Here is an 11,624-nt window from a genome sequence, read left to right as displayed (position 1 = left end):
TTCACTAAAGTTTTGACAGACTGAAGGCCATTATTTCAGATTGAAAACGGGAAACTTAAAGGAACTACATGGACATTGGGTAAAAGAACATGGGTTGAAATTTGCCTGGCAGTAGCCTAAAAGTAAATGGTCTTCAAGGTGCATATGAAGGAACTTTAGGAGGGAAATGAGATAATTCACATCTCCACCAATAATTAAATGTAGCCACACTAGCTTGGAGGGATTTGAGGTGAGACATCTAAAATACTAAGTCATGGCGAGGGCTGGAAGACAAAAGAATGAATCACTTAATAGGAATGACTGTGAGGAAGGGCTTGAAGGAATCATCCTCTCACTTCCATGTGAATCATGAACATTAAACATGGAGAAATGAGGAGCGGCGGCAGATCGGTTTGGGATGCATCTTCAGGGGATGCTGAAACAACAACAGCATTTGGTTTGCTCTACACCCCTGTCACCCCTTCCCCACAAGCCCAGGGAGTTGTCAGAAGTGGTGATTTGTGATGTCTAAACCACCCTAGGACTGCCATTGGCTGGGACACTGCCTGTATGATCAAACAAAGCTCAAGGGTGTGGCTTTGCCTTGTCACCAGGAGGGTATATATAGGGAGGGCAAGAGCTCTGGGACATCCTCCTGGGAAGCTTCAATATAGCTGTGGAAGTCTGCAGTCTACAAGAGCCTACTATAGACATTCTACAACCAACCAGAATCATGGAACAGCCAACTTCAAGCAGCAATGGGGAGAAGAGGAAGAGCCCCTGCGAGTCCGACGATGAAAATGATGAGGTAAGACTGTTAGGTTTTGAAGGGAAGGCGAGGGTGAAAGAAAGACACACAGAGCAGGGACAGCTCAAACAGCAACACAGGAATATTGCAGGCAATTGTGGAAGTGGGGGACGTGCTTAATGCCAGATCCCACCGCTGCTTACAGGCTGGGGTGCTTATAGGTATGGGCGGGAGGGGCCTGGGCAGTATGGCTTCCTGCCTGGCAGGATATTGATAAGATGTTTTTAGGGTCAGTCTGTTTGGCCCTTTTTCCAGTGGGATGTCATTGTGGTGTTTCTTGGAACTTTGCCCAGCAAGACACGATAGCAAAGTTTCTTTAGTTGGACCTTTGTCTGCCTTGTGTTACGATGATTAGGCAAGATTTTTCTCAGGGCCCAAACCCCCGTGGAATGTTTCACTTTGACCAAGGTCTGCAAAATAGCAGGGAGCTTACAAAATGGTGGTTTGGACTCACATTTTTGCCTTCTACTTTAGTATAAAAGGAGGAGGGACGTTGTTGATTATCTGGCTGCTTCCTGCTGAATAGGGGAGCTTTAATCAGGGTTTGGGTTTTGAAGCAGTGGGTGTTGGACTTCAGAGTTGTTTTCCTGGAGGCACTGGTACCAGACTTGGCAGAGGAGAAGGATGGTATCAATGTGTTGCTGGGTGGCTGCCTGGACAAGGGAGTTTAGCCTTCGGGAAATAAAGCAGGATATGAAGGTGAGTATACATGGGCCAATTGTATTATTAGGAGGAGGAAAATTAATGGCCCTAAGAAAGGGACCACCTGCTATCCCAGTGCCGAGTGCAGCAGAGAAGTTTAGTTTTGCTAACACCAGAATGAGATGTAGAGCCTGCTTAGTGTGTGTGGAGGAAGATGAGACAGAAGCTACTAAAGGAACCCGGATGGTCTGGTTGTTAGGCAAAGTGTTAATGTTTAGATTGAAACACAAGGGTGCATGTTCCTGACCAATTGGCCGGTAGGCAGAGATAAGAGTTTGTGCCGCAAAGGAAGAAGACACTGGGGGTGGACAGACAAAAGTTGTAGGTTATGGTGGCAAGTCATGAGAAGGTGGGGGTTGAATTCTGCACAAACCCTTTGTTTTAACTTTTATGTTTTTCCAAGTTGAATAGTTGCCAGCAAGGGTAGCCCCTCTGAAGGCCTGATAGGAAATGTCGGTAGTGGAGGAGGTGAAGGCTGTTTGGTTTTGGAGAGAGAGCAGGAAATGGGTTTTTGTAACTAATAGCCATCGCGGTCCTGATATGGCAGAAGGATATAGGTTGCAGTTGAGGGAATTGTTTGTGGATATTTTCCAGGGAGCACCCTTGATTTGGATACATGGAGAGTGGCTCCGGCAGAGAAGGGAGGGGTTGGTAAGAGGTATTTTATGGAATCCAACTGGTAACATGTTTAGTTAAGAGGCTGTGAGGCGAAGGAGGGTGACAACCCTGTGTGTGACAGTGTGGGTGGATTTGATGGATTGGGGGGAAAAGGTGATTAGCAGAGCAAGATTATAAGCAGGTTTTGGGAATGAATTGGTCAATTAGGTGAAATGTAGGTTTATTTTGGACCGGGTTTATGTGACCAGGTTAACAGGAAGGGCTGTGAACTACTGGATTTGTGTGGACAAACAAATTTAACAGTTGGAAGGAAGAGGGGAGTGTGAATGATTTAAGAGGCAATGTGTGAGGCTGATGAAGGGGGCTCATCTGTTAGACGTTCGGGGTGGGGACTTAGAATATCCCACAGACAAAGAGGACAAAAGGAGAAAGAGGAGATTTGAGTAGGAGTGAAATTTTGGAAGGTGCCCTGAAGTCGTGTCTCCTGGATTAGTGTGACAAATTGGCATGGACTATTCAGGGACATGGGGAAGGGAAACCAGGAAAGATCTGAAATAAAGTAGGAGATAAAAGATTGGAAATTGGAGACGGAGAGTGTTACGGACTAAGGTGTTCTGGATTGGCAAATTCTGGAATTCTTGTTAAGTACAGTGACGCTGGTCCTGTGAGGGAAGGAGAATAATTTGGGGGTGAACAAATTTCTAGATGTGGATCTGGTGCTCTTTTTAGTTTGGAATGGTGTATTCAGTGTGGAAAGGATGTTAGCTTTGGCGCCGCGGGAGTAGTTAGCATCACCTGGTGAGAACCCCTCCACTTAGGTTGGAGAGGGGGGGAGGAGGAGTCTGTGATTCAGACCCAGTTCCCTTGTTGTAGGGACAGGGGGGAGTGTTTTGAGGATGGACTTTTAGGCTGGGTCAAGTAAGCATTTGCGTACTGTCTTATTAGATGTTGGGTGAGGTGTAACATTGGCCAAGTATTCCATATAGAAGGGGGAGAAAATACAGGGAGATTTTGGAGGATAAAAGGGCATTTGTACACGAGTTTAAATGGGCTTAGGCTGAGGGGCTTTTGGGAAATGACTCATAATCGCACGAGGAACAATGGGAGAAGTGAAGTCCAGGCCATTTTAACCTTTAGGGAGAGTTTGGATAGTTGTTGTTTTTTATAAAATTTTTCCTGAAGATTGGAAGTGGTAAGGGATATGGAAAGCCCAGTTAATGTTTAGAGCCTTTACCAGCTGTTGGTTAAACTGAAACAAATTGGCCCATTGTCTGACTGGATGCAAGAGGGGAGTTTAAACCGGTGGAAAATATGGGTGGAGAGAATAGAAGCGATGGTGTGTGCCTTTTTGGTGGTGGTAGGAAAAGCTTTTATTCATCCAGAGAATGTATCTAATATTGTTAGAATGTACAGGAATCATTTTACGGGTGGCATGTGGTTGATGCTGATTTGCTAGTCCTGCCCAGGTAAGTGACCTCAGGCCTTGTGTGTTGGAAAGGAGACGGTTTGATAGCTTCCTGAGGGGAAGTTTGAGTGCAAAGGGAACATGCCTTAGTAATACCTCTGAGATTGGCAGCCATGGTGGAAGAATGTCTATAAGTTTTTAAAAGCTAGAGTAGGGGCAGTAACTGGCATGGAAATGGTTGTGCACATATAAAAGTACAGACAGTTTTTAAAACTTGGGCAAGACACTTTATCAGTGAGATCGTACCATTTTTTCCTGAATGGCACCAGCCTAGGCAAGGGGGGTTTGTTCCTGCTGGGTATATACAGGGTGTATGCTGGGAAAAAATGAGCAATAACGATGGGGTTTTAAGGGCTGCCTGCCAGGCTGCCGAATTTGTTGAAAGGTTTTTCTCGGTTTTGGCATCTGTAGCCTTTCGGTGTCCCTTGCAATGGATAATGGTGGACTTTAGTGGTGGTTTATCCACCCCCAGTGGCTTATGTATAAGTTTGCCATTTCTTATGGGGGTTCCTTTTGTAGTTAGGAAACCCTATTCCTGCCAGATGAAGGCATGAGACTGTAGGACATGGTATGCATATTTGGAATGGGTGTAAATGTTGACCCTCTTTCCCTTTGCTAGGGTGAGGGCCCTGGTTAGGGCAACTAGCTTTGCCTGTTGAGAGGTAGCATGGGGTGGGAGAGCATTGGATTCTAGGAGTTTATTTTCAGCAATGATGGAATAGCCAGCTGCTGGACATGGCTCCCTAAAAGAGCTTCCATTAACTAACCGTGTATGTGTTCCCTGCAAAGGGGCATCTGAAATGTGTTGGAAGGGGGAGGACAGGGAGTCTAAGAGGTCCAGACAGGAGTGAGAGAGCCTAGAATCGGAAGTGTTTACAGGGAGGAGGGTGGCTGGGTTGAGAATTTTATGGCTCTGGAAGGTGATTAGAGGATTACCTATGAATAAGGCATGTACCTGCCGTAAGCAGGATGGTGGGAGGGATAGAAGGGATTGATGGTTAATGAGGTCCTGTAGGTAATGGGAAGATGCAATAGTAATGTGTTGGTAGAGAGGGAGTTTCCGTGCCTCTAAGGCCAGCAATGTGGCCACACTCAAGATTTTTAGTCAGAGTGAACAGCCTTGGATGACAGAGTCCAGTTGTTTTGAGAGGCGTGCAATGGCTTCTGCAGCATCGCTGTATGTTTGGCAGAGTAGTCCAAGGGCAAGGCCCTGGTCAGAATGTACATACAAAGTAACGGGCTTGGTGAGGTTGGGCAGTCCTGGTGCCAGGGCCATTAAAAGGGCATTTTTAAGTTTTTAAGTGGGAGTTGATGGGGCAAGCTGGATTTAGGGGTTTTAGGATGGGCCCATGTGAGGCTACGTATAGTGGTTTGGCCAGCAAGTCAAAGTTGGGAATTCACAGCCAGAAGTAACCCACAAGGCCCAAGAAGGAGGGGAGGTACTTTTTTTATGTGGGGAAGGGGCATGTCCCAAATTAGCTCCTTTCATTGGGTTGGGATGGCTCAAGAATTAGGGGTTAGGACAAACCCAAGGTAAGTAACTTTGATTTGGGCTACCTGAGATTTTGTGGGTTAGGCCCAATATACTTGATTATGACGAAAGTTTAAAACCTGAGTGGTGTGTTGAATGGACAGGTTAAGGAAGGGGCTACAGAGAAAGAGGTCATTGACATATTGGAGGAGGGTACTAGGAGCAAGGCGAAGTTCAGCTAGGTCCTTGATGAGGGCCTGTCTGAACAGGTGGGGCCTATCCCGGAACCCCTCTAAGAGTACACTCTGTGTAAGTTCATGTATAAGTCCATGTGTAAGTCCTATAAGAGTACAGGACATGTGAGTATTAGGATTTGACCAAGTTAATGCAAAAAGACTTTGGTAAGCCAGATTTAAGGGAATAGTGAAATAGTCGTCTTTTAGTTCAATACAAAGGAGTGTGTGGTAGATGAGGGAATACGGTGGAGTATATTGGTGGATGACCACTAGATGGATTGGTACCACTGCCTGGTTAACAACTTGGAGATCCTAGACAAAGGGGAAAGTCCCATCTGTCTTTTGGAAAGCCAGAATAGGGGTGTTGTGGGGAGAGTTGACGGGCTTGAGAATTTGAGCTTGTAAAAGTTTACAGAGAATAGGTTTGAGACCCCCTAAGCAAGGCTGGATTAAGGGAATATTGAGACCGATGAAGGAAAATTGAGGGGTTTTGAAGGGTTATTTTAACTGGAATGTGATGTGTGGCTATTGTGGGTTTAGAAATATTCCAAGCTTTAGAATTAACAGAAGGTAACAGGGTGGATAATGAGGATGAGTGGCAGGAGACGGAAGCATTTGGGTGGCAGAGTAAAATAAAAGGGGTAGAATTGTAGGAGCCGCATTGCATGGAGGCCTGGGATTTACTTAATATGTCCCACCCCAAGATAGGGGTAGGGGACTGAGGGATGACCAAGAAAGAGTGGGTGAAGGGGGGTGTTGAATAGGTTGCATAATAAAGACCAGTCTGTTTGTGCCTAGAGGGGATTCTATTGATTCTCACAATAGAGATGAAAGAACTGAAAAAGGGTCCAGAATATTCCGGTAAAACTGAGTAACTAGTTGTCCTATTGAGTATCCAGTAGGAAAGACATGGGCTTATCAGAGACTGACAGCATTACCCTGGGTTCCGAGGTGGTGATGGCGGTGGGGGCAGTGGACTCCTGGCCCCACCTGTCTTCAGGTACAGGTGGTGAAGCAGGATGAAGAGTTTCAATGAGCACAGTCTGACTTCCAGTGTTGCTTGATACCACAGATGGGGCAAAGTTTCCAGAGTGTCCTGGGATTAGGCCAGGCTTTTGCCCAGTGTCCCTGTTAGACGAACTTATAACAGGCTCCTGGAGCTGACTGTTGCCAAGTTGAGGAATTCTGTATGCCTTGGGAACCCTGTTGAGTGGCAGCTACCAGCATTTGGTATTTAGCCTGGTCCTTTTTTAGGTTTGGATTTTTTAGTTCTTCCTCTCTAATCTTATAGACCTTGAAGGCCACTTTGCTTAAGTCTCTTTGGGAGGTTTGAGGGCCATCCTCCAGTTTTTTAAGTTATTTTCAAATGTCTGGGGCTGACTGGGAGATAAAGTGTAAATGGAGGTAGATTTCGCCCTTATTGGTATTAGGGCTTAAGGTGGCATATTTAGTTGTGACTTTTGAAAGGCAGGAGAGGAAACGAGCAGGGACAGCTTTATTTATGCCAGCTAGAAGGCATGATATCATATGGCCTGATTTCTGTCTGTCTATGGAAGTTGCCTGATAATTCCAACTGGGGTCGGTTCTGGGGACAGCTAGGGTCCCTATTGGATTATGAGCAGCATCTTGTTGGTGGAGGGTGTTCTTATGGGCCTAGGCACCCATAAAGATGTGTTCCCTGTCCTCCAGGGTGAGGGTAGAGGAGAGGATGACATATATGTCATGCCAGGTAAGGTCATAAGATTTAGGGAAGTACATAAATTCCTTGTGGAAGGAGGTAGGATCCATTGAAAAGGAGTCAAGTCTCTTTTCAATATGGGAAAAGTCAGCTAGAGAGAAGGGAACTTGAATTCAGACTATGCCTTTAGCCCTGGCAACCTCCTACAAGGGAAGGACTTTGGAAGGCCTTTGGGCACGTGCCTGGTTTCTAACGAAAGGGAGTTGGGCGTGAGACCTGGTTTGAGGTGGAGAAGGAAGGGTGATGGAAGGTGACAGTAAGGGGGTGGAGGAGCCGGATCCAAACGGGAAGGTGGAGGGAATGGTGGTGGGTAGGAGGCTGAAGAATGGGTGTGTTGGCCAGCTTGAAATTCAGAGGAAGAAGCCTTGTCTGGAGGAAGAGGCATTTTGGGGGGTTTCTCCTTGAGGAGGAAGATTTGAAAAGGTGAACAAGATTGACAGAGAGAGAGAGAGTGAGGCGTGAAAGGAGATAAGCAAAGCACTTCAGATTATTTACCATTGCGTTGAAGAAAGTTTTTTAGATTATGTTGAATTTGAAAGTTGAATGTTTTGTTTTTTGGAAGAGGGGAGTGAATACTCTGGATGGGAGTGACTACCCCTGAGGAAAGTGAGTACCCTGGAAGGGAGCGAATACCCCAGGGGGGAGCGAGTACTCCAGAGAGAAGTGAATACCCCATAGGGAAGTGAGTACTTGATTCCTCCTGGGAGAAGGGACCTGGAGAGTCGGGGCAGCCCTGTAGCTATTCATGCTCCCCAGAGGCCGGAGCAGCCAGAGTGGCAAACGTTCTGAGGGTGTACCCTAAGAAGGTAGGCTGCAGTCACCTGGTGACTGGGGAGACCTCTCACCGAGCACTGGAATTTTTTGGAGAATGGGCAGAAATAGAGAGGAATCCAGAAAGGAGGAAGAGGGAGACTCACCCACTAATTGAAGCCCAGTGTTGGATGTGATGTCCAGCAATGGGGGTGATCCTTGTTGCAGCTGCCCGGAAAAGAGGAAAGAACGAAAAATAAGGTGGATTGTTTGATCAATATCTGGAGGTTAGCCCAGGTCTGGAGAAGACTAGAGAATAAGGGGAATGGGACTGGGAACAGGGAGTACACTCAGGATCTGGAAGCAGGCCCTGGTCTGCTTCCTGCTTTGTGCTGCTGGTTTGTGCTGCTTGCTGCTTTCCAGGTTGCAAGAGAAAACTTACCCATTAGAACCCAATCACCACTCCAGGTTTTGGCACCAAAATGTTAGGTTTTGAAGGGAAGGCGAGGATGAAAGAAAGACACACAGGGCGCAGCTCAAACAGCAACACAGGAATATTGCAGACACCTGTGGAAGTGGAGGACAAGCTTAACGCCAGAGCTCACCACCGCTTACAGGCTGGGGTACTTACAGGTATGGGCAGGAGGGATCTGGGCAGTGTGGGATGCTAGCCGGCAGGATATTGATAAGATGTTCTTATAATCAGGTGATTTGGCCCTTTTTCCAGTGGAATATCATTGTGGCGTTCCTTAGAACTTTGCCAAGCAAGATATGATAGGGATGTTTCTTTAGTTGGGCCTTTGTCCGCCTTGTGGTCAGGTGGTTAGGCAGGATGTTTCTCCCGGCCTGAACCCCCATGGAATGTTTCACTTTGACCAAGGTCTGCAAAATAGCAAAGAACTTACAAAATCATGCAGTTTGGACTAAAAGATGACCCTACCCATGTTCCTCTTCTTCTTCCCCATAGATCCCTACCCTGTGATTTCACCTTGTTCTTCTCTGGCACAAACCCCTTCCTCAACCTGCATTCCTTCTCATAAAGCCTCCCTTGCTATCCAGTCTCTACCCCATTCACCCAAAATAATGTCTTTCTGGCTTCTCCCTGTTTTCTTACCAGATGCAGGAGGCACCGAACAGTCTCAACCCCCTAACAGAGCTTTCAAAAGACAAAAACAATAGAATATCTAACAATAATAGTGTATTACTACAGGAAGCATAAGAAAATAAATTCAAGTCAACTGGAGAATGACCAGTCCTGAGAGAACTCCATCGATCCAGTCCAAGAGGAGGAGGATGAAGGCCTAGACTCAGCTGAAGGATCTTCACGGGAGGACGAAGACCTAGACTCATCTGAAGGATCTTCCCAGGAGGATGAAGACCTAGACTCATCTGAAGGATCTTCACAGGAGGGTGGGGAGGACTAGTCAAACATAGAGAAACCAAATTGGACAAATCCTCACTACCAATGGCGATGATTACAATAAAATCAAGTTTGAAGAGCTGATGGCTGTATATATCTCTGCCTGTTGTCTGATGGTGGGAAGGAAGGGAAGGGAAGAGGTAGGCATCTGAGAAGGGAAGAATATGAGATCCTGTAGGGTTGGTGGACAGACCCACAGGTTGACAGTTACCCAGACATTGTAAATAAAGCCTGGGAGAGGACTTATTCCTAGAGACAAATTTTCTTCTTAAAATTTTATTTAACAGGAGAGGAAGAAAAGGACCTGGTGTTTGGAGCATGTGAATGTGTAGAAGAGCATTTAAAAAGATCTGTATTGGCCGGGCGCGGTGGCTTATGCCTATAATCCCAGCACTTTGGGAGGCCAAGGCGGATGATCACCTGAGGTCAGGAGTTTGAGACCAGCCTGTCCAACACGGCAAACCCCAGTCTCTACTAAAAAAAAAAAAAGACAAAAATTAGCTGGGCGTGGTGGCAGGTGCCTGTAATCCCAGCTACACGGGAGGCTGAGGCAGGAGAATCACTTGAACCCAGGAGGCGGAAGTTGCAGTGAGCTGAGATCTGGCCACTGCACTCCAGCCTGGGGGTAGAGCGAGAATCTGTCTTCAAAAATAAATAAATAAAATAAAATACAAAGATCTATATTGTATATAGGTGACACTCTTTCCAAAATGAAGACATCAAAATCACCACCTCCAGGCCACATACCTCATAGTGATTTGGGTTGCAACTCAACCAATACTGTAAGCAACTGAAGCCCCTGAAATGGACAGAAAACCTCACCCTACATAAAGTAAGACAGCATGTCACATACACCAAAATAACGGTGTTTGGAGGCCATGGTCCCAATACTAGGGCATTTCCTTGTTAAGAAACTAGTGGCCATTGTCTACTGCGGGCAATCAATGAAAGCATAGTCTACAGAGAAGTTGAATATAATGATACAAGTAAAAGTTGGTATTTTTATTACCGCTTCCATACACCAGCATTTCTATAGAATGTCAATGATTAAGAATTCTTGAAAAAAATATTGTTTTTATTGAAGGGAATACAATGGAGTGGTTTGGCATCAATGTAGAGGGCTGAATTATATTCTTTGAGTTAATTGCTCAAGACCGTCTCCTATTTATTTACTCATTCACTCTCCTTTATTTCCATGGCCCAGTTTTATTTCTCTTGTCTACACTGGCAATCATTGTAATATGTTTGATGTGTATTCTTTTCTCTGTATGAGTGTTAATACATGTTTTTTATTTTTGTGGACATTTGTTTTCAATTTATGTAGCCATTGTCAATATTTAATGTTTCACTCAGGCCTGTTTTTAAGATCCATCTATGTATATATAATCTGTTCTTCCCTTGTAAATTGATATATCAGGTACATTTTTGTATTTTGTAAATTTTAGAAAGATATTTTGATATTTAATATTTGTACCCACCTTCTTGTCCATGTTTTGTTTAATTTATACCTTAGTATTACATTTTCTTTCAAGTGAATGTAAATAGTATCACGTGTTTAATTTTGATTTCCACATGTTCCATGTTAGTATATAGAAGTGTGATGGATTTTTTATTTTTATTTTTTTAAAAAATTATTGTGTATATTTGAGGTTTACAACATGATATTATAGGATACATAAAGTAAAATGGTTACTATGGTGAAGCAGATTAGTATACCTCTCTTCTTAGTTTTTATGTGTGTGACAATAGCAGCTAAAATCTACTTATTTAACAAAAATTCATGATGCAATTTCATCAGCTGTAGTCCCCCTGTACATTAGATCTCTATACTTGTTCATCCATATTGTGGCAAATGCCAAGATCTCTTTTCTTTAAGTCTGAATAATATTTAGTTCCATATAACTATAAATACAGACACACACACACACACACACAACACCACATTTTAAAATCCATTCATCCATTGATGGGCATTTAAGTTGTTTCCATATCTTGGCTATTGTGAATAATGCTGTAATGAACGTGAGAGTGCATATAGCTATATGAGGCTATGATTTCATCTCCTTTTGGTATATACCCAGAAGAAGGATTGCTGGGTCATATGGTAGTTACATTTTAATTTCTTTAGAAACCTCCATACTGTTTTACATAATGGTTATACCAATCTACATTTCCACCAAGAGTGTACTAGATTTGTTTTTTCTTCACACTGTCATCAAAATTTGTTATTTATTGTTTAATTGATAATAGACATCTTAACAAGTGTGAAGTGATATTCTGGTTTTAGTAGGCATTTCTCTTTTGATTAATGATGTTGAACATCTTTTAATGTATCTGTTAGCATGCCATTGTAAGAAATAATATGAAGAGATACCACACCGTATCTTTTACTCAGTTTCCTCCAATTATAAGATCTTGCAAAAGTATAGTACATCGC

At 44.2% G+C, this 11,624-nt stretch overlaps 1 protein-coding gene across 1 annotated transcript; it reads left to right on the top strand.

The window, feature by feature from the left end:
* Window positions 1-569: 569 nt before the first annotated feature.
* Window positions 570-9,191, top strand: SPANXN2 (SPANX family member N2). Its single transcript, XM_055269063.2, is given in 3 exon segments — window positions 570-787; window positions 8,885-8,901; window positions 8,903-9,191. Coding segments are annotated over 3 exon segments (381 nt in total). The 5' UTR covers window positions 570-712.
* The last annotated feature ends 2,433 nt before the right edge of the window (window positions 9,192-11,624 follow it).

Source organism: Symphalangus syndactylus, chromosome X, assembly GCF_028878055.3.
Source record: "Symphalangus syndactylus isolate Jambi chromosome X, NHGRI_mSymSyn1-v2.1_pri, whole genome shotgun sequence".
NCBI lineage: Eukaryota > Metazoa > Chordata > Mammalia > Primates > Hylobatidae > Symphalangus > Symphalangus syndactylus.
Note: the sequence above shows the minus strand (reverse complement) of the source record. Positions and strands in the feature narration are given on the sequence as shown.